The sequence below is a fragment of the Medicago truncatula genome, chromosome 1, assembly GCF_003473485.1.
Source record: "Medicago truncatula cultivar Jemalong A17 chromosome 1, MtrunA17r5.0-ANR, whole genome shotgun sequence".
NCBI classification, from domain to species: Eukaryota; Viridiplantae; Streptophyta; class Magnoliopsida; order Fabales; family Fabaceae; genus Medicago; species Medicago truncatula.
The window spans coordinates 54,804,868-54,828,608 of record NC_053042.1 but is presented as its reverse complement, the minus strand read 5'-3'; the positions used below and the strand labels follow the sequence as shown (position 1 = coordinate 54,828,608).

Below are 23,741 nucleotides of genomic sequence, written 5' to 3'. Positions count from 1 at the left end.
TATTGTCTTTCAAACATAAATGTTGTCTTTCCATATTACAATGCCAAATAACAGATTGTTATACTACCATAATGTTTTCATAATCCAGATTAACAAAATAAGTTTTGAAATAAATATCCAATAAAATTTTTAATATCGGTTAAAATGGCTGAACAAAATGAAAAGAATTTGTCAGAAATATAGAACCTGATGAACTGAGAAGTTTCAACCCTGGCCATGACAAGATAAAAGAGAACCAAAAGTGTGAACCTATTAAAGAAATTGGATCAATTAAGAGTAATAGACTATTTTAGATTCCAATAAAACTGAACTAAAAACTAAGAAGCTAAATAGTAACTATTTTGCAAGGCTAGCTAGCCGTATTGGCTTGTAAACAATGACTTGTATATTATGTAATCTACAAAAATACACAGAAGTTGCCAAAATACTTTTGAACTTGATGAAATAGGAAACACATTGTCCTCTTCTTTTTAGTGAAGCGCCAAACATACGATCAAATAGGATTCTATCAACTTCACAAATCATGGCATTGCAAATGCGAACTACCAAACATATAGTGAAAAAGTTAATCAAATCTCATGATATTTAGTACCAACAATGAAAACTCAATAAGCCAATTTACATGTCTACGCTACCAGACATTGAATTGATAAGTCTAACTTGAAGTTATTAAGTGGTGTACATGAAATTAAATAAAATTAAGAACTCAGCAAACCATGTTGTTATGAATTTTGAGAACTTTGAAGCAAGATAAGCAGATAATTTGAGTTGAACAATGGAAGAATGAGCTCCACATAAAGTAAATTGCAGAATTTTGGTAGCAACTTCATGTACCACTCTATGTGGTCTTTATCACTATTCTTTTAAGAAGTGTTAAATAAGTTTTTCATCTCCATCAACCTTTCGTACACACATATTTCCCGCTACCAATTCTAGTACCTAATATTAACTGTATATAGTGACATTTGTCTAACGAAATTGCGGGGATATGCGGGGAAGAGAATATTTCCCAAATGAAAAATAGGATGTGGTAAGGAGCATTTTGGGAGTCTCTCATCCCTCCAAGCCATTGACATTGACATCCTAATCTCATCAGAGTCACATTCATCAACGAAAAGTCAAATTAAGTGATCTTCCATTAAATTAAATATGTATATATGAGAAGGGTCATGCTAACATATGTTAAGAAATCCATAAATAATAAATATTTAATAAAAAACATTAATTTTCTACTATTTTAAAATTAAATTGATACAATTTTTAAGACAAAATTTCTATTTATAGTTCCTTATCTTGAGCCATAAAAAGGCATGCCAAAAAAAGAAGGTTGGAAACAGTCACATAGATCAAGATTCAAAACAAACATAACCAATGACATAGAACAATTTTAGATTGGACACACTCACAGAGATCAAAAAAACAAACACTAACACTAACACTAACTTCAGTTGAAGTAATTAATGGCGTTTTTGCACAGAATCGGAAAGTCTACTTTGAAAACAGCGTCATTCCAATTTTACAGATGTTACACCCACCTTCCTCATGCTTCTACTCCCAAGCCTAAAACTCTCCCTACGGTTATGCCATATTCACATTCGCTTTTCCATAGTACTAGACCCATAAATGTTTCTCAAACAGTTTCCAATAACGTTAGCTTTTATTCTGCTCTCGTTCAGGTAAAAATTTACAAAGTTTTAGTAACTGGGACTTATGAATGAATGAATGAATACTTTCAAAGTTGTTGCCTGTGCGCCATAATATTGTTTTTTCTTTGTTTCGGCACACCTTATAGCTCATTGGACACATCTACTAGAGTTATAAGGACGTGGGGTGCTGCACCTTTTAGTTGTTTATCCTCGTTTTGTAGCTTAGATTTGGTATCGTTATTTATGAAGCTTTTCGGATTTTATTTCAGTTTCAATCGATTCCCAGGAACGAGGATCATGACACAAATTGGCTACCGTTCAATCACCAAATCAAAGATCAATATGTCAAGTCCGTGGTGGATGATGGTAAACCTATAACAGTGCATTTTCGTTAAACTTGGTTTAGGTTGCTTACTTTCGCTACTCTCTCTCTCTCTCTCTCATATATTATAATGTGAATTTATAAGTAATTATGATTAAAATCGAACATTTTAATTTATATGACATTTGTTTATTTATTGACACTCTTAATTACTTACTTTGTCCCAGCTATGTCATCTGAGATCAAGGTCATGGAGAAGGTTCACCCTCAACAATCGATATCGTTGTCTTCCACCGGTGAAGTTGCTGAAGACAGTCTCCGAAATGATGTGTACACTGCGGCTGCTTATGGAGATTTGGAGAAGCTGCGTAGATTGGTGGAGCAAGAGGGTTGCCTCGTTACCGAGCCTGATGGTTTGGGTTATTACGTGATTCAGTGGGCTGCACTCAACAACCATACTGCTGTTGCTCAGTACATCATCGATCATGGTGGAGATATAAACGCAACAGATCGTAATGGCCAAACGGCATTGCATTGGAGTGCGGTTCGAGGTTGTATTGAGGTTGCAGAGCTTTTACTCAAAGAGGGTGCTGAATTGAATTCTGCTGACAAGTATGGGTATCAGACAACACATGTTGCAGCTCAATATGGTCATACAGCTTTCCTTTACCATCTTGTTTCAAAATGGAACGCTGAGCCTGATGTTCCTGATAATGAAGGAAGAAGCCCCTTGCATTGGGCTGCTTACAAAGGTTTTGCTGATTTTATATGTCTTCTGTTATTTCTTGATTCACATCGAGGGCATCAGGATAAAGAAGGTTGGACTCCTCTCCATATGGCTGCTATGAAAGGTAACTTGGAGGCTTGCAGGGTATTAGTAAAGGCTGGAGGAAAAAAGGAAGATATGATGGTGACCGACAATACTGGCCTTACACCATCGCAACTTGTTTCTCATAATCACGAACAAGTTGCTTTTTTCCTTGAAAACTCCCTAAGGATGTTTGAAGTACGACTTGAGAGCCTTGGAGACTTCGTTGTTTTATCAGGACTCAAGTGCATAATTTCTATGCTATTTTTCACCTATATTTATTCGGTCGTGTTGGCAACAAATATGCCAACGCTAACAACTACAACCGGCCTTTTTGGTTGGTTTGGAGCGTTACTTGCTACTGTTGGATTTGTGATGTTTCATATGTGTAGCAAGAAGGATCCAGGTTATATCAGAATGAATGGGCATTATGACATTAAGAAAATGCAAGATTATGAGCCCTTTTTGCTAGCTGGAAATTGGTCCCAACTTTGTTCAACATGCAAGATTGTTAGGCCTCTTCGTGCGAAACATTGTTCTACATGTGATCGTTGTGTTGAACAATTTGACCATCATTGTCCTATTGTATCCAATTGCATTGGAAAAAAGAACAAACGAGATTTCTTTGCTCTTCTTGTTTTAGAAACTTCAGCAATGTTGGTTATTGGTGTAGTTTGTCTGAAGAGACTAATTCATTTACCCCTTCCTTCTTCATTTGGGATTAAATTTGTTGGTTCAATATCCTTTCTAATTGCTGATTATATCTTCTTCTGGCCTATGTTGGGTTTAACAGTTGAGCAGGCGAGTAATATATCGAGCAATCTTACAACAAACGAAATGATAAATCATGAGCGGTATAGCTACCTTAAAGGTCCAGATGGAAGATTCAGAAACCCATATGATCATGGTATCAAGAAGAATTGTTCTGATTTTTTGATCAATGGGTACAATGAAGATTTAGAGTATGTTGAAGAAACAAATGGAGACTCTTGTTCTCATAAACCCATATAGATATTCAGGTGTCTTCAATTTTTTGATATGAAAAAATTTCATAGTTTTTGTAATCTCAAATATTTTGCTTAGTGATGATTATATTATTACTAGACCCGTGCTCCGCTCGGATTTATTGTAAAGAGATTGATATACGAATAATAAAATGCAATATATGATAGGTAACAGTGAAAAAATAACACGTGATAATCCATAGTAGACAAAATAAAACACTTCATAAAATGTATGAAATCTGAAAATATTATAAAAGAAAATTCGGTAGTCCTATCAGGTGCGATGCATTTTTTTAGATGGAATTTGTTAGGTTAAATAATTGCAAACCTAATAAAGCAAATGAGCGGGAAAAAATTAGGTTAAATTGCTACAGACGTAACAAAATTAATAAATAAGGATAAATGTAGAAAATATTTTCTTCAAAACAAAAAAAAAAGGGCAAGAGGATATGAATGAAATTGGTGCGATGCATTTTTTTAGATGGAATTTGTTAGGTTAAATAATTGCAAACCTAATAAAGTAAATGAACGGGAAAAAATTAGGTTAAATTGCTGCAGACGTAACAAAATTAATAAATAAGGATAAGTGTAGAAAATATTTTCTTCAAAAAAAAAAAAAAGGCAAAAGGATAGGAATGAAATTGGTGCGATGCATTTTTTTTAGATGAAATTTGTTAGGTTAAATAATTGCAAATCTAATAAAGCAAATGAGCGGAAAAAAATTAGGTTAAATTGCTGCAAACGTAACAAAATTAATAAATAAGGATTTAGTTATCGCTCATAAATTGGTATTTTTTTTTTTTTACCAAAACAAAGTTAACTATTATCATTAATCAACCAGTATTCAATACAAGAAGAATAAGAATAAAAAATACGGTGACTAACCCAAGAACAGGTCGCCCTAGCTAAGCTATGAGCAACCATGTTCGCTTCTCTCCTAACAAACTTCACCTCGAAGTTGGAATGTTAAGATAACTGAAAAATAATACTAGAAACAATAGCATAAAACTCCGAATCACCATGGCCCAGAGACGATAGCGCTTGCACTAGAGTAGCTGAGTCGGACTCGAAGACAACCCGGTCCCATCTGTTCCCAACAACAAAGTGAATGACATCGAGTAAGGCAACTGCCTCCCCCTCCAAAACGGTTATATTTGCTCGTTGCCATTTCGTTTGAGTCCGAATGAATTGCCCACGGGAGTCTCTAACACAACACGCGAAAGATGTAATATGTTGACGGTCATGAAACACGGCATCCACATTGCACTTTAACCACGTCTCACACGATTTCTCCCAAACTGAGTTGTTAGCTTGCACTCTATTCTGCCCGTGTTGCACAATCGATGATGAGGGCTGTTTATGAACCTCCTGCCATTGCTGCCATGCATCTAGTGCTGTCCTCCCGATGCTTGTTGAAGTGTGATGAACGTCATTTCAAATGACATCATTACGTGCAACCCAAATTTGCCAAAGAAGTAAAGCCACCCGACCAGCAGTGTCTCGATTTTCGGAACAACATATGTCAAAAACAAAATCTGCCAAACTACTTGCAGTGCCAACTCGTGATTGCAGCACAATCGAAAGCCCTGCCCAATACCAACTCTCACGCGCCACCGTACAACCCACAAAAACATGCCAATCATTCTCAACAACTGTATCATACCACAGACATAGCACCTCACATTGTACATGTCGTGATTGTAGTCGGAGACGCGTCGGAACACACCCCCTACAGATCCTCCATAACAAATTACGTGCTTTATGAGGGGAGTTCACCTTCCAGATTCTATGCCATTCTTCTTCAACATGAAACCGATCGGTTTGTTAAATTGGTATATTTTTTATATAAATATTTTTATAGTATTTGATTTTAACTCTATTTATCAAACTTTTTGTATCCATCACTGTTGGAGCTTTGCCATCGCAGTTTTACCTGATTTAAGGTATTAGTCTTTGGAGTTATGTTCAAAGGATTGCGTTGCATCAAAAAGAAGTATTAGCAATCGGGAGTGGTGTTGTATAAAAAAAATATTTTCATGGTTAACAAAGAAAAAAAATGATTATAACAAAATTATTTTCTTGAAAAGTGAGGCCCATATGACAAAGCAATTTGAATTTGTCTTTGGTTCCTCTTTATTTGTGTATCTGAGAAAGCAAAAAAAAAAAAAAAACTCGCTAACCTCAGTTACGGTTTGAAGTGTTACTTGCCACGGTTGGATCGATGATGTTTTATAGGTGCAGCAGAAATGATTCAAATATATAAGAATGAATGGGCATGAAACTCAAAATATGAAAGACGACGGGCTTCTTTTGAAGTCTGAACCCTTCAATGTTTTTGAGTCCGAGTCGAATCACATTAAGAATCTAGTTTAAAATTAATGTTTTGATAAGAATTGAAGTGTGAGATAATTTTTCGTCTATCTAGAGTAGTAAAATAATAATAAAATTAAGTGAAATCATATTAAAACTAGTGTCAACCTTGAAGTAGTTATTGGAAAAAAATACAACTGCACCCAATAAAGCAACGTTAAGAATTGACACAGTACCAATAAATATAATTTCACACTCTCAGCTACATTTCTATTCAAGCTTTTCATGGTATCCATAATAGAAAATACAAAATTTCAAACATTATTCAACACTTAATAAGAACACTCCAAACATTGCACTCATTATCAGAAAAAAACAGAATTGAATGCTTTAAAATGAGTTGGGGAAATGACTGGAGTAGCAAATATCAAATGTAGACTCTCAACCTTAATTTGAAGCAGTTTTCTCATCAATCCAAAGACATTTGATATAAAATTTGAAATCTTACCAACTATGAAGCTCAAAAGTTGAAATAGAAACAAAAATTTGAAAACTCGGATTGAGAGAGGACCGAACCAAAATGTTGCACTTCAACATATGATAGAATCCTAAACAACTAAAATTTCACTCAGAAGTTTTTTTATCTGTAACATAATATATGAAGACCGGATTGGTCAAAGGAGCGTATATGTATAAATCTTAATATTCGATGTCTTAATTGTACTAGATTGAGTTTTAACAGTTTGGTTTGGTTTTATGTTTTAATGCTATTTGAACACAAAAAATTGACGACAATATGATATTTGGGTATTTATACAATAAAAAGTACTTATTTTTGTCATTTTTTTTTTTAAATAGTATAGAAGAGAATTTTTGTAGCACAAAATTGAGTTGTGTCGTTAATCAATTTCACTACGACAAAGTATGCGTTGTTAAATGTTAACCAATTGTTTAACATTAATATCTCATTAACCACTTTTGACTATTTCATGAATCACAAAAATACAAGACATTAAGCACTTACTTTACTTAAATCTTGGTACTTCTAATGAAGTAATCAAATTTGTTGGGTTTGTAGACATGTGTTGGTTACATTTTGTTAAAACAATAGTTCTAGCAAGATGTCAGACAAGATGTCTTAACCTGTTGGTACGACATCATAGCGTGCCTTGTTCCGCTTTCTTGGTTATTTATTTTGTGAAGATTTCCTAAATATTCTCTGAAGATTAAATTCACGTAAAGCGTTGACTAAGAAGCGTGTTTCTAGAAGCATAAGAAGGCGGTTTGTACTTAGCTTAGTCCTTAAGAATGTTGTTGCAACATTTAAGGAAACATCGGATTTGCTTCAGAATATTTTGTGCTGAAATCTCGTGATTCAACTAATGATTAGTCGGTCTTGCGTATCAAGTTCATTTCACAATCAGGCTATATAAAGGAAGACTTAAGACCTAATTGCTCACTGATACCAACGTTTGCAAAAGAGTAATTTAGGGTTTTAGTTTGTTCTTTGTTACTTGTGAGCCACTCTTGTATCATGTTGATGCATTGAGCTGGACTTTGTAGTTGAGTTGTAATTCTTAGAAATCACTCAAAGCTTGTTATTATTAAAAGGACGATCACTAGATCTGTGATTAAGAGGAAGTGGGCGAAGGTTCTCATATCTAGGACTAGGGAGAGTTTTAGGTAGAAATTGCACAGGTAGTGATTAAGTGAGAAGTTGTAGACCGAGGGTTTTTATGTATGCTTTAAATTGATACTACTTAGTGAATTTTCTTCTTGGCTTGGTAGCCCCATACCAGGCCCGACCTTGAGGGTGTGTAAGGTGCTCAACCAGGCCGGGCCTCCAAATGCTACGGGCCTCTAACGAAAAATTAAATCTAATACCTACCACCCACTTAAATAAAAAAATATATATGTTATATCATTTTCTTTCTTTAGTACACGTTTGAGTTTTTTTCTAGACTATAGTTATCCTTTTTGTACATAAATCGGATCCTATCAAACCACCCCTAATTTCTATAATCACTTAATCAGTCAATTTAGAAAGCTATTTCATTGAAAGAATCACAACAATAAGTTTTTTCTTCGCATAAACCATTTGTTTTATCCTTTTCCACAACAAAGGAGTGACAAATTCAAATGACACCGTTAGATAAATTTCACCTCTTTCACTTAATTTTTTTTAATTCCTTTCATGTTTAGAAATTCTTCTAATTCTGATTTTTTTTTTAATGAAATTTAGCTACAAAAAAAAAATTACGTTTTATTTTACTAGGGGCCTATTTTAAAAAGAGAGCCGAGCCTCCTATTTCACAGGGACGGCCCTGCCCCATACGTAGGTGAAGTTGCACCGAATAGGGTCAACAAACAACTTGCGTCTTTTACTTCTTGCCCTTTTATAATTATTTGTTTACTGTGTTATCATGAAGTCTTGGCATCGTTCTCGACATCTCACTTGTCTTGACATCCTGTATAACATCTTTATTGCGTGCCAGAATTTCAAAATTGATTAATGAGATGTATGTTAAAAAAAAAGATTAATATCATACATTTTTGTGGTTAATGAAGTCATGAAATTGGTTAAAGGCACAACTCAATTTTTGTGTCACAATTTTTTTTCTCTATAACAGTTTTTTTTTTTTAATAAAAATCAGCATCTTGAAGAAAATAATAAAAAAAAACACTATAGGTGTTGTAAAGAATTATTTTGCTCGTAAACAAAGAAAAGAAAGTACTTGTAATTTCAATATTGATCACAAGTGAAAAAGAAGGTTGGACACAGTCACAGACGCAAGCCAAAAAAGAAGGCTGGAAAGTGGAAACATTCACACTCACTAATGTGTATTTTTAGAAGTTGCACAACTAACTAATAAACAAACACCAAACCTCAGTTACGGTTAATTCAACCGTTGAGGTTATGTCATTTCTGCATCGAATCTGAAACTTTAGGCTGAATACCGAGAGGACATTTCAATTTCGCAGATGTTACACTCACCTGCTTCATGCTTCTTTCTCAAATTCTATTCCCGAACCTAAAACTCTCCCTACTGTTATGCCATATTCGCATTCGCTTTTCCATAATACTAGACCCATAAATGTTTCTCCAATTGTTTTAAACAGCGTGAGGTGTTATGCTGCACCCGTTCAGGTAATTTACAAACTTCTAGTAGTTGTAACTAGGGCTTAATTATGAACAAAGAAACCTTAATGCATGAATGTTCCTTAGAAACCAACACTATCAAAATTGTCATCTTTGCTATTGGGAATATGTTGCATGGTGATTTTGGTATTGTGACAATCTGCGTCTCTTGGTTTTATTCATGTCGCGCATTTTGTGTTTGTGCCTTCAGTAAGCTTGAGCATTATCCTTCACGTTATGTGTTTGGTAGCTTTGCTATGTATTGGTGGTGTTGGTTGATGATGTTTTTCTGTGTTTTCTCTTTCATTTCAGTTTCAACCAAAGCACAAGAATGAGGATCATGACACAGACGAGCCACAGTTGAACGACCAAATAAAAGATGAATATGTCAAGCCCGTGGAAGATGATGGTAAGCATATAACAATACAATAACTCAATGAAGTAGCATCTTTAATTATATTATCTCCATCCTTAAATATGTCTTGATAATTTCATCCCTTTTTATATGATCATTTTTTTTAGTTTTTAACTGCATTTATTATTTATTTACCAAATATCTTGAGCTAATATACTATTTTTGCAAATACCAAAAAATACTTTTATAGTAAGACAAATTATACATCTTTTACAAAAGATAAATCTTAAAAGAAGAATTTGAATGTTCGCTTTGTAAAAGAAGAATGAAGGTCTAATATTAAGATTGTGATTCTGTGGATAAATAATCTTCACTCAAAATCTTTAATTTGGCAACAGTAATTTTCCTTTTTGGTGAAATGATCCTCTAGTAAAGACACATAGATTGTTCTGGAAGAATATATTAAATATATGTAAGATATACTGTTTTCTTTTTCTTTCATAAAATGAAGAATACATTGTTAATGTAGTTAAAATTTGATGTCAATATATCTAGACCATCAATTCAAGTCTTTTAATTTTTTTGGTATTAACCATTAGGTCAAGTATACTGTTTTTTTCTTTTTTATCAAAAATGCCAATCAAGTAACTCTGCAATTTCAATCTTTAATGTTCAAAGAGTTTTTTTCTTTTTCTTTTCCACTATCAATGTTAATAGCAAGGTTTTGCAACTCGAGAGTTTACCTCAACTCGTTTTACCTAGGTAAACTCGACTCGTAAACTCGAATCGTAAACTCGCACGAATTTACCTAAAATTGAAATTTTATACAATTTATTATATGCATGACATATATAAGCTAATATAATACTGTAAAAAGATCAATAGTGAAAAATATAGACTTAATTATAAATGCAAAGTAATAAGTTAGAAAACAAAACATGGTTGTGAACCTAGAAAACAAAACATAACCAAGTTTAAATAACAAGCTTCTGAATATTAACAAACAGTAATAAGTTATTTAGAAAAAATGCACGTTCACAAATTCACGAGATGCCTAAACTAAACCAGTAACAGTGTAACACCGCTATTTAGAAAAAAACATGTAATCTATGTTAAATAATAGAAATAGAAACAGAAATAGAAACCTGATGATCAAAGTTAAAAACCCTAACAATAACATGTAACAACTATTTAGAAAAGATGCCTTTTGAAGCTTTGATGATAAAAGAAACAATAAAGGAAAGGAAAAAGATAGTCTGAATCTGAACTTTGAAGTACCTTTTGAACTTTGAAGCTCTGTTTTTCGTTCAAACAAGATTGTATATATGCCTTCTAATCTAACGTTACAGCTGACAACAAACACCACCACAATACCACCGCAACCCAACTCGAAAACGCAAAGAATCGGAATCGGAATTTCAATATTTCTCCACCGTCAGAATTTCTAGGTTTCTCCACCGCTCCCCTGTTCTTGAAAACGGAAAGAAAATGAAACGAAACGTTAAAATCTGGATGGGACCCCGTAGTAATTTTCACTTCAGTTGAAACGTAGAAAGTTTGGGCTTGAAAAAAATGGGCCAAAAAAAAAAAGGGCCATTTTTGAAGAAAAAAAATATAGGAGTAAACTCGCAAAAAACGGTAAACTCGCCCGATTTTACACGAGTTTACTGAGTGTTAACTCGGTCAAACTCGTCAAACTTTCCGATTTTACCAGAAATCGAGTTTTCCTCCGAGTTAACACGTTTTTAGCACCTAAACACGTAAACTCGGTAAACTCGCCGAGTTGACACGCGATTTGTGGAACATTGGTTAATAGTTTTACGCCATCAACAAATCACAACAATTTTATATGTGAATTTAGAAGTAATTATGATTAAAGTCAAACATTTTAATTGATATGTCATTGATTTGATTTACCGATATTCTTACTTAATGGCTAAGCTATGTCATCCGAAATCGAGGTTGTGGAAGAGGTTCAATATGGAGATCAACAATCAACACCATCATCTTTCGCTGGTGGAGTCGCTGAAGACAGACTCCAGAAGGATGTTTACATTGCGACTGCTTATGAGGATTTAGAGAAGCTACGTAGATTGGTGGAGCAAGAGGGTTGCCTCGTTACCGAGCCTGATGCTACGGGTTACTACGCGCTTCAGTGGGCTGCACTCAACAACCAAACTTCTGTTGCTAAGTACATCATTGATCATGGTGGAGATATAAATGCAAAAGATCGTAGTGGCTAGACAGCATTGCATTGGAGTGCCGTACGGGGTTCTGTTGAGGTTGCAGACCTTTTACTCAAAGAGGGTGCTCAATTGAATTCTGCTGACAAGGATGGGTATCAGACAATACATGTTGCTGCTCAATATGATCAAACATCTTTCCTTTACCACATTGTTTCAAAATGGAATGCTGACCCTGACGTTCTTGATAATGATGGAAGAAGCCCATTGCATTGGGCTGCTTGCAAAGGTTTTTCTGATTTAATTCGTCTTCTGTTATTTCTTGATGTACATCGGGGGCGTATTGATAAAGAAGGCTTCACTGCTCTCCATTGGGCTGCTATTAAAGGTAACTTGCAGGCATGTATTCTATTAGTACATGCTGGAAAAAATAAAGACCTAGTGGTGACCGACAATACTGGCCTTACACCGGTGCAGCTTGCTTCTGATAAGAATCACAGAGAAATTGTTTTTTTTCTTGAAAATTACCAGAGGCGTCTTGAAAGACGCTTAGACTCTGACAGCCCGCTTGGAAATATATACAAGTTATTCATGAATGCTATTAGTAAACCCATCATTTCCAAACACCGATTCAACACTTCATTTTCTCTCGATATCTCTCTTTCAATCAGATCACTAACTTATTACATCTATCACATCACTTTCTTTATCTCTACCTCTCTCAAGGTTTCAAATATCATTTGGATGTACAATGAATATTTTCCTAAATTATTAGGACTTTGGAGCCTAACTTTTGTGTTATTGGTTACCTATACTCATTGCGTCATCCTTGCAAAAAATATGCCAAAGTTGACATATGCAGCCGGCCTTTTTGCATGGTTTGGAGTGTTACTAGCTACTGTTGGGTTGTTGATGTCTTATAGGTGTAGCACCAAGGATCCAGGTAATATCAGAATGAATGGGCATGACACTCAGAATATTAAAGATAACGAGCCTCTTTTGCAGTATAAGATAAATAATCCTGCTTTGCTAGCTGGAAATTGGTCCCAAATTTGTGCAACACGCAAGATTATCAGGCCTCTTCGTACGAAACATTGTGCTATATGTGATCAATGTGTGGAACAATTTGACCATCATTGTCCTTGGTTGTCTAGTTGCATTGGCAAGAAAAACAAACGAGATTTCTTTGCTTTTCTTGTTTTAGAAACTTCAGCAATGTTGGTTACTGGTGTAGTTTGTCTCAAGAGACTTGCTCATTCTCGCCGTCCTTCTTCATTTGGATCATGGATTAAAATTGTTGGTTCAATATTCTTTCTAATTGCTGATAATTTCCTCTTCTGGCCTCGTTGGACTTAACAGTTATGCAGGCTAGTAATATATCGAGCAATCTTACAACAAACGAAATGATAAATCATGAGCGGTATAGCTACCTTAAAGGTCCAGATGGAAGATTCAGAAACCCATATGATCATGGTATCAAGAAGAATTGTTCTGATTTTTTGATCAATGGGTACAATGAAGATTTGGAGTATGTTGAAGAAACAAATGGAGACTCTTGTTCTCATAATGCCAAGGGAAACTGAAATTAAATGGCTATGTTGTTATTAATATAAATTCAATTTTGTTAGATTACGTTAATTCAATTTATTGTGCTTCTTTTCTACCAAAAATAATATATAATCTAGGGTGAGTGTTAATTGTTTTACACGGTAAACAATCACAACAATAACATGAGTGAATTTAAAAGTAATTGATACTTTCTGTAAGGTGACTTGTGCATAATGATACTTTCAAGTGGAGTTTAACTTTTACTTGTACATGCTTTTTACTTTTTATTTTTTAAAAAGGCGAAGAGAAGATTTCAATTAATATATAGACATAGCACAAGATATGACAAATGTCTGAAAGTTTACAAGCAAACACACTGATTCAGATTTCAAGCGAATTCAAACCGCTGCAGAACTGCCATAATTCAAATAACAGACTACGATTTGTAATTCCACAGAAGACAGTGGTATTAAATCGCCATCTGCATCAAAAACTAATTACCAAATCTGAACTGATACACGGACACCAAAATGTTCTTCGCCAACCAGCACAAACAATGACGAAAACTAGAACAAGATAACACTAGGCTGCCTTTTTAACATCGCCAAACTACACACATTATTTTTATTAGTTATTACTCCCTACGTCCCTAATATTTGGTCCTTTTAGATTTGAGCATTCATATTAAGAAATAATAATGTGAGATTCTTTTACTCTTGAATCCAATTGATAAAATAAATATATTCATTTAATGCATGTTTTTGGAATCATTTCACAAATAGCTTAGAATCATATCCATTATCATAGTCATTGAAAATATTTCAATAAAATTAAACATTTTAAAATCTCTACTTTAGATCAATAGCTTTTATTTTACTGAGAGATCAATAGATTCTAAAAATAAACTTCCAAACATAAGAATCTTGAAGAAGAAAAGATTAAAAAAAATGCATTAGAAGAGTTGTATTAGCAAAAAAGGAGGGGTGTTTTAAGCAAATTGTTTCAATGATCAGTGAAGCCCAAATCAAAACACAACCAATAGAAGAACAGTTTAAGGTTGTCTTCAATTTCTGTGTGCCAAAAAAACACAAACACTAATTAACCTCAGTTACGGTTAATTCAACCGTTGTTTGATTCGTTGAGGTTATGGCGTTTTGGCATAGAATTGGAAATTCTAAGCTCAAAGCTGCATGCTTCCAATTTCGAAGATGCTACACTCATCTTTCTCATGCTTCTCTATCAAATTCCACCCCTAAAACTTGCCCTACTGTGATGCCAAATCCTCATTCGCTTTTCCATGATAGGCCCACAATTTTTCTCAATAGCGTCAGGTTTTATGCTGTTCCTGTTCAGGTAAAGTTACAAGCTTTTACTAATTGGGATCTGTTTATTTGTTTTATCCATGTGGGGTGGGTGGGACCCTTTTGAAGTTTTTCTAGTTTTGGGTTTGGTAGCTTAGATTTGTTATGTTGCTGTTGATGATGTTTTTATGGGATTTCATTTCAGTTTCAGGTAAAGCCCAAGAATGAAGAGGATGACACTGATGGGCCACGGTTGAATGACCAAATCAAAGCTAGACAAGTCAGACTTGTGGTGGATGGCGGTAAACCTCCATGATTATACATTTTAATTAACTTTAGCTTGGTTGCTTACTTTTGTTATATTTTATCCTGATTCGCCAGCATTACTGTTTGCCTTATACTCTTGTTGGGATTGGTTTTTGTAAAAAGTTGTCCATGAAGGATTAGCTGCCAGATAACGGATAAACTTACAGCAAATAGCTGATATCGGATGTTCGAAAATTGAATTTAAAGTGTTTTGTAACATTTTTATTTTTGTGTTAAACCTTCGGTTTAGAGGGGAAGGGACGATGGTAATTCGGAGTTTGGCTGTGAGGTAAGTATAGTCTGGCTAAGAATTGTTCCACCCATGAATCAAACATGGGTTCTCACGAATGATTCGTTCTTTAGTGGAGCTCATTAATCACTTAGAAAAATATGATCTCTAAGCTCAAATGCTACTTGAAGTAGCATATGAAAAAACATTATAAGCTCGTGAGAGAAGTACCATTACCAGCAACTCTACTTTAACCATAGAAACTTATATGCTATAACGTAACGGTTTGGCCTGCCATACACAGCCTTACTCTATTCATTTTAGACTCCTTATGCGGTTAATCCTAGAAATGCTATAACAAAAGAAATGCTAAATTCAAAGCTACCGTGTTATTTTCCTAATAATGATGATAACTACGTTTGCTCACCATTATCAAATAGGTTTTTTTTCTCCATTTTTTCATCAAGTCATTCAACTAAATTCAACTTCCATATTATCCCGTGCCTGTCTTACACTAGGTAACTTAAGAAATAAAGGCATATTTAATATCATATCACTAACTATTTACTATCTACTAATATCATATAATATATTATTATATATAATAAATAAAAAATATGAAAATAAAGGGTCGATGTTCATGGAGCTATGGAGGGTGGAGATGCACAGCTTATAACTTTATTAGTTAATTCGTGAACTTGAAAGATTGGCTTTGTGTGATATTTAATTTATTGTTTAAATGCATGACAATGTTTTGATTAAGCTTTGAGTTTCCCATTAATAGTATAATTTCATGCAGAACATTCAATAGTGTCAAGGTTTGAAGCATTGGAACGTGCCAGGAAGCTTAAACTTGATTTAGTTGAGGTAAATAGAAGTTTTTGTTTTTTTTCCTGTGAATTGATGTTTTTTAGAGATAAATATAAAGTAGGGATTCTATTTTTCTGCATTTCTAAGCGATCCCATTTTGGTAGATATATGCTTCAATCCTTATATTTTATAACTTTAAGTTGAGTTAAATACTATAGTCTGTGTCTAGCATTATTGGTGACAATTTTCACTACGATTACAACATATCCCTAATATTGGGGGGGGTGTATTAAGAATTGTGGCTGGCTATATATATACCCTTGAATTATATTTTTCAAATCTCTGAAGCATTAAAATTTGCTTCCAATATCTCATGAGTATTTATTTTGAGAGTGCTTGTTCATGCTACAGGTTGATAAAAATTCTACTCCACCTGTTTGTAAAATCATGGACTATCACAAGGAAATGTACAAGAAGAAAGAAAATTTCAAGGAGCGTGCTAAAAGCAAGGTGCGGTTTGCTATGATTAATGCAGTTATTTTGAAGTTCTGTTGTGAAGTTTCTTCAACTGTTTTGATTTTAAATCAATGCCGAGAGTCTTTATCCTTGTCATATTGATTTGACAGTGTTATTAAATATTAATACATATTTTAACATACGAATCTTTGATAACGAACCACTAGTACAACACATGTTTTTTACTTGTTAGAGTGCATGATTCATATTGCATGCTAAATGAATATGTTGAATGAAATGCATGTTATTTTCTCAGTATTCCAAAAACGTTATGGTGCTGCAAGCTTTCTTATAAAAAGGATGATTTAATAATGAAACTGTACGAAATAGTAACTGGGAAGTGAAGCTTACCATTTTCTTGAATCTACAACAAAACCCAACGGAAAGTTCTTGATCTTCCATTGTTCTTATCCGCCATTTTCTTTGACAAATAAAGAGTTAAGCGCATTTAATTTATCACCGGGTGTTAGGACATGTATAGGGATTTGTCAAAGACAAATATTTAATCTTTAGATGTAGTGTTTTTAATTAGTTTTCTGACAAATGCAGTCTGAGATGACAATGAAAAAGGAATGCAAGGAAGTACGATTTTCTGAAAAAACCGTAAGTTTTCTTTCTCAGAATCCTATCTTTTATGCTCGCATACAAGTATTTTAGCAATTTCCTTTCTTTTCAGGAAGATTTTTAGCAATTTCCTTTCTTTTCAGGAAGATTTTTACTGTAAATTAAATCTACTAGCATCTAGTTTACTTTAAACTAGGTTTCCAATTGCTGTGCTGTTGCTGAGCTTTCTTAGCCACATTGAGAAGCTTTGGCCGGGCTTATGTCTGTTTGGGACCAACTTAGTGGGATTAGTTTACGGTGGCATTTACTATACACAATGCACAAATTTGTGCACCATACACAAGTTGTTGTGTACCATACACAGATTGTTTTCAACCGTTGGATCAAACGAAGAACATCCTATTACAATAGTCTATCAACACCTGATCAAATGAACCAGCATGCCTTTTTCTGCTTCATCTCTTTTAGTACGGCGTTCTCTATTTTCACAGCCGCTCAACACCATGCCACCGGCAACCGCCACAACACGACACTGGTAAACATGGTTACTCTTTTCCACTAAAATTTTGAAGTTTGAAACAATCAATTTCATTGTCAAACAGTACAGTGTTGTGAAATTGATGAACTCCATCAGTGTTGTCATTGAAACAAGGTTACTCATTGGTAAACATTCTCACTTTATCTTCAACCTCCCCACCATCTTCCTCTTTTCACCAACAGCTCCGGTGGTCACCTTCACCACCTTGGCCATCTCTAACGGCGACAACCATATGTATAACACTTCAATTTTTTCCAAAAAAAATCCTAGCAACAATCAAATCTGGATTGGTCTTAAGAAAAAAACTCCATAAAAGAAATTATAGAGACAACCAAATATGGGTTTAGTGTTAACAAAGAAGAACCTTATTATTATTTGAAGAAGAACATTAATTCAGTGCACAGGTTACCAAAACCTCAAATAAATTAGAGTTTTTTCTTAACGATTCCAAATTCCAATGCTGGGAGAATGTTTTTGGAGAGTTTGGTTTGCCATAATTGGAATGCAGAGATTGGAAAACATGGAAAAGTATCAATGTTTGTGGGTATTGTTTTTAGTGGGAAGATGGGTTTTTAGAGAATTGAAGAGAGAAAGTGAATGAATAAATTGATTTGTGGGTACTGTTGGTGTTTTTTCTTATCGTGGGTAATCTCTCCCTTCATTCAAGATTTTCTGGTGTGTAAATGTAAAATTCTTAGATCTGAAAATACTCATGGATGTTGAAGACAACATGATAAAGAATGAAAAAAATATAGTACAGCTAGACCATGATAAAATTGGTACTCTTCATTGATCTAGCGATGGCCAAAAAACTTGTGCATTGAAAAAGTAACTTAATACATATACACAAATTTGTGCTTTGTGTATATTAAATGGCACCTTAGTTTACATGCAAATCTTTTTTCATTGATAAGCAGTTTACATGCAAATAAACTATGATGCAGGTTTTACCATTGTTGGAATTGCACATCGATTAGAGATATAGCCTAAGAAGTCCTTATAAGGCTTGAGTTCCTCTCTTCTTGAGCTAGCTTTTTGGGGTTAAGTTAGTCGTAGTATATATTCTAAGTTAGTATTGGACCCTATCCTAGATATGTTATTCGGCCACCTGTGATATCCACACTCTTGGTGTTTAGTTCTAGACAAGAGACGGTGTTCTTATTGGGCAACTTGTATTTGTCCAATCCTCATTGTTAAGTGAGTGTGTGGAGATTTCACCTCGGTTAGAGATATGGTCAAAGTAGTCATTAGAAGACTCAGAACAATCCTCATCTTTTGAGCTAGCTTTTGCGGTTGAGTTAGGTCTAATTTTTAGAACTACCTTAGTATGCTGAAGCTGACCTTTATGGTATATAGGTTCTAGCCATCTAATGTGAATTTTTAGCTTCTCTGAACTCACATCCATGATCTAGCCTAAGGTCTTCAGTGTCTAGATTAAAAGACAAATTGCCTAGTTGAGGACGTATTGTTTGGGAGAATCATAGTGGTTAAGACAAAAAAAAAAAAAGATTAAAAATGGGAGGCATCAGTGTCACCTGAATCAAACAAGTGGCCAAGTGAAGGCAATTAACCATTCATGATTTAGTTTTATAATGACAAATGTTTAACATTCACGGTGCCATTTCTTTGGTTTGGGTTTCTCTATTTTGAGTTGTTGATGTATTCTATTTCCCGAACATGGAAATTTTTAAATTTTTATTTATTGAATTTTGTGCTATTCTTGTTTTCAGGAATCAAAAGACCTTAAGATGAAATCAGATATGGTTAGAAAGTTAATGGAGAAGGGTTATCGGGTTAAGGTACCCACTTTCTATATATGGCATATGCTCTGTTTGGTAGCATCTTTAGTTTTTGTTCATCATCAGCAACCAAGTTGGCTTAATCTGAAATCAAAGCTTCCTTTTTATTTTTCGGCATTGGACTTTTCCTCCCCAAAGACCCCTTCACTATCTGCCACAAAATTTTACTGCATATTATGCATTACCGTGCCACTTATATTTCATTGATAACAGCTTATTTAGTAATCGATTTGGTTTTGGTGCACAAACATTGTATCTAGCAAAACCCGCTCAACAACATTGATTCTTGAATCCATTTTCTTCCACACCATCAATTTTTTTTCCCCGAGGAACGTCTTGCTTTGATCTTAGAATTGATTAGTTTCCCTCCTACTATCTCTCTTCTTTTTGACATGCACATTTTTAACAAGGGGCCTCCTATCAGGCATCTAAATCCATTACACAAGGCATTTTACTGTAAAATAATATGATGTCATCTGGTTGTTTTTAACTGAACTTCATCAACGTCGTTAAGTAAATTCTCTGTACATGGTCTTGGAGATTCATATGTAATATTGTAAGATTTTTATCTTTTAACAATATATATATATATATATATATATATATATATATATATATATATATAGAGGACATATCAAGTGAGAGGACTTTTATAATGAGAGATGAGAGTGTTCAATTGTGGCCCTTAGATTAATCTTTATGGTAATACTTAATTTTGGCAATAGCATCCTATTCTTTCTGACCTCTGGTTTCCTTCGTGTCTTTTCCGTTATTTTTTTTAGCGATCATTCTTCCTTACGAACAAAAAAAAAATTCTTCTTTGATACTGTTGCGATTCTTTCTTTTAGATCTAACATTTTCGGTTCTTGAGCAAGGCTGATTCTTATTCAACTCTAATTTCTCTATAATAAAAATCATGCTTTTAATCAAATTGTCTATCGAATCTAAACAAATTAGAGTCACAGCTGTTTGAATTTAACCCTTTTCCAAAATTGAATTTTATGGCTAAGCAACCTGTTTTCTTTCACGATTGGGAGACGAAAGTGGTTCTGGAACAGAAAGAAGCGTGAGAGACCACGTAAGTTTGAATTTAACCCTGACCAAAAAAACCCCAAAAAATGGGTCTTTTTATTTACAATGGTGATAGGGAAGGATTTTGTTTTGACCAAATGATGAAATTAAGACCATGAAAATAAGAAGAGACACAAAAAGAACCTGTAGAAGTTACACAGAGAGAGAAAGACGAAGTGGAGAAGAAGAAGTGTATAGGTTGCACTACTTGACCCATTTTAAAGAGCATTTTAATCTCAGCCTTTGATTTAAATCCAACGGTCGAAATTAATTCCTCTCATCTCTCATTATAACTACTCCTCTCACTTGATATGTCCTCTATATATATATATATATATATATATATATATATATATATATATCACATTCATCCATCACATCATATAATTTTGTGCATTGTTAGTCAATGAATAATGATTGCTCTTTTGACTACTTGAAACAGGTCAAGGCAACAGGTAACGCAGATCAGGCCATGTTAGACGCAATATCTCGTCTTTCGGCTCTGGTATGGTTTCTGCTTTATTCTGCGGTTTTCTATCTGAACTATTTTTCACTTGTCTCTTTTCCCATTTGCATTTCTTTATATCCTTCCTTTCTACATTCATAAAGTTCTTTGCAGATAGAAGATGTCTGTGTTGTGGAAAGTGGACCGCATCTGGCAAAAAAAGACGCTTATATTATAGTCAGACATCTTAAATATGGACCGGCTAAGAAAGGTGCGAAAAAATCGCAAGACGCCGTACGTATGGATTCAAAGGCCGAGGAGGGTGATGTGGAACCATTAACTACCAATTCTAGCAATTCAGTTGAAACACCGGATACATTGACTAATAGTATCAATGATGGGAATGATTCAGTATCTCCACCCGTGGTAGAAAATAGGTACAAAAAAGCTAATTATCGTGTTGAGAACAAGTTTCAATCAAATGCGCAAGCGCCTCCCGATGTGACCGAGAATAGGTACAAACAAGCCGAGCCAAGAAACAGATACCAACATGAGAACAGGTTTCAACCAAATGCGCAAGTGCCTCCTGTTGTGACTGAGAATAGGTACATACAAGCCGAGCCAAGAAACAGATACCAACAGACCACACCAAATACAAGTCCAGGGACAAGAGATGCAAATAGGTGGATCGAGAACAAGGTTCAATCAAATGCACAAGTGCCTCCTGTTGCGGTCGAGAATAGGTACATAAAAGCCGTGCCAAGAAATAGATACCAACAGACAGCGCCAAATACAAGTCCAGGTACAAGAGATGCAAATAGGTGGACACCCTCGAATCTGAATAACACAAGAAATGTCCATGTAAATAATTTTAATCCCAATACTGAAAGTACCAATCAAGCTATTGATAAACCAAATGGCCCTCAGACAGTGCAAAGGAACAGATAAGGGAACTCAGTAATCTTCTTGGCAACCTTTCAGTTGAAATAAAGTAGAGAATGAATGTTGAAAATTCATGCATGGAGTATAGAGGAGGTTGGTATCAAAGTGGAGCTAGATTAGAGTAGACAATAAGTATACTATATTTTATGGATAAATTTGGTTCCATAACATATCATGGACCGATTAAGAAACATTGATGGATGATGAAGCAGTGAATCAGTCACTCCTCAGGCCTACAACTGTATTTTTCTTTGGTTGACCTATTATTTGCTTAGTTTTCTAGGGATTTTGCATAATCCAATATTCGATGAAAGTACACATATTTGATTTTTCTTCTCTATATTCACATTGTTTGACTGTTGAGAAGGGGTGTTTTTACTACCCCTCTAGAATTTTTTATGTATGAGGTGCTTGGTGATTTCCCAAGTTCCCAACCCAGAAAGATAGCAATAATGTCAACTTTGCATAATATATTATCATATTAAATAACTATGGGTGGCGAAGTTCATTGCAGTTTTTGCATGCTACATTTTTAATTTATATGATTTATATTAGCTACCCTTCAATATTCTCAAAAATCCCCCAAAGTCCTATATGGAGGTAAATCATGTCTTGCTGTTATTTTTCTTTTCCCCTCCTCCCCCCTTTTGTCTTTCTTACGAGGTAACATCTGAATGCTAGTTAATTTCAGTGGTATCGATAAAGAAGATCACTATGTTTCTACTTGATCAAAATAAGACATCTTGGTTGGATGATAAGAACTTGAAAGTTACTCTTCTCACGGGAGAAATTGCTATAAAACGTATCCAACTGTACTTAACTACAATTTGGCTTTTTCAGCTGTAGTTAAAGCAGTCTAATCACTTTTTAAGTCGGTTTTAACCCATTTAAAAAGTAATTGAACCACCAAACTGTAGTTAACTACCGTTGTATTTTTATTCTATTTACTGATTTTTGTTTATTGGTACTGATTACAGCAAGTTTGATTTCTAATTGCATGGTTAGTGCTAATTTACTTTACCCGCTTTACATATTGATTGACGAGTGTGATTTAAAATGATTTAGTATTAGATCCCATGAGATCCACTATTTTGTTTATTTAATTGAAATCATGAGATCCTTCGTGTGAATTATTTCTTTTCATTCTTTTTTTGCATATAATGTTCATACGAAGAGGGGAAAATAGAACTTTGGAGTTTCAATGATAATAGTGATCATTGAGTTTCTTATGTGTTGTAATATTATTTGATTTATCCATTCAATTTTATGCCCCACTTAAATGCATTCTGAGTTTTGAAAATTCAAGCCACTTCGAGTTCTCAAAACCCAAAATGTAATTTTGAGATTGGTCATAGGGTTTTTGTCTTTAAAGTTCGAGATTGATAATAGGTTTATGGTCAATTTTAGGATTTGGGAACAAATGTTAGAATTTATGACTAACTTTAGAGAATACAACTGATTTTAGTGGTTGATGGCAATTTTAGGACTTGTGGCCAAATTTTACGGTTAATGTTCGATTTTAGGGTTTGAGCCGATTTTAAGGGTTGAGATCGATGCTAGTGTTTAGGGCTAATTCTAGAGAAATGATTTTTTTATATATCTTTTTGTCAAGGAAATTTTTTTATTAAGATTTTGAAAGAAAAAAAAAAAAGTTGTTGAAGGGATAGGGTATTTCATCCATTCAAAAATCACTAATAGATAGATTGAAAGGATATCACTGATAGGTGAATTGAATTGATTCCTTTTGAACAATTTTAGTGAATTCTTAATGGATAATCGATTGTTTTTGATCCATCCAATACAACCTATACTAAGACCGTCTGTCCGCTTTTTCTACTGCGCTAATGTATGTATATAATTTTCCTATGTTTCTTTGTTTACAACATGCTTCATATTTGAACATTT

The 23,741-nt window shown here is 34.2% G+C and overlaps 2 protein-coding genes and 1 pseudogene across 3 annotated transcripts; all 3 read left to right on the top strand.

Annotated features, from left to right (window-relative positions):
- The first annotated feature begins 1,414 nt into the window (after window positions 1-1,414).
- On the top strand, window positions 1,415-3,889 carry LOC25485631 (protein S-acyltransferase 24). 2 transcript variants are annotated; one of them, XM_039830048.1, is made up of 2 exons: window positions 1,415-2,012; window positions 2,196-3,889. In XM_039830048.1, exon 2 carries the CDS (start codon window positions 2,198-2,200, stop codon window positions 3,785-3,787), a length of 1,590 nt encoding a protein of 529 aa, XP_039685982.1. In that variant the 5' UTR covers window positions 1,415-2,012; window positions 2,196-2,197; the 3' UTR covers window positions 3,788-3,889. The 2 variants fall into 2 exon arrangements, with proteins under 2 accessions (XP_039685982.1, XP_024631328.1); XM_024775560.2 differs by having other exon boundaries at window positions 1,415-2,046.
- A 7,638-nt stretch (window positions 3,890-11,527) lies between these two features.
- Window positions 11,528-13,350, top strand: LOC112418689 (protein S-acyltransferase 24-like; annotated as a pseudogene).
- Window positions 13,351-14,372: 1,022 nt separating this feature from the next.
- On the top strand, window positions 14,373-22,328 carry LOC25485630 (translation initiation factor IF3-1, mitochondrial). Its single transcript, XM_024772366.2, has 8 exons — window positions 14,373-14,668; window positions 14,822-14,918; window positions 15,951-16,018; window positions 16,373-16,471; window positions 17,027-17,080; window positions 19,310-19,378; window positions 20,892-20,954; window positions 21,069-22,328. Exons 1-8 carry the CDS (start codon window positions 14,462-14,464, stop codon window positions 21,840-21,842), a joined length of 1,431 nt encoding a protein of 476 aa, XP_024628134.1. The 5' UTR covers window positions 14,373-14,461; the 3' UTR covers window positions 21,843-22,328.
- Window positions 22,329-23,741: the final 1,413 nt, after the last annotated feature.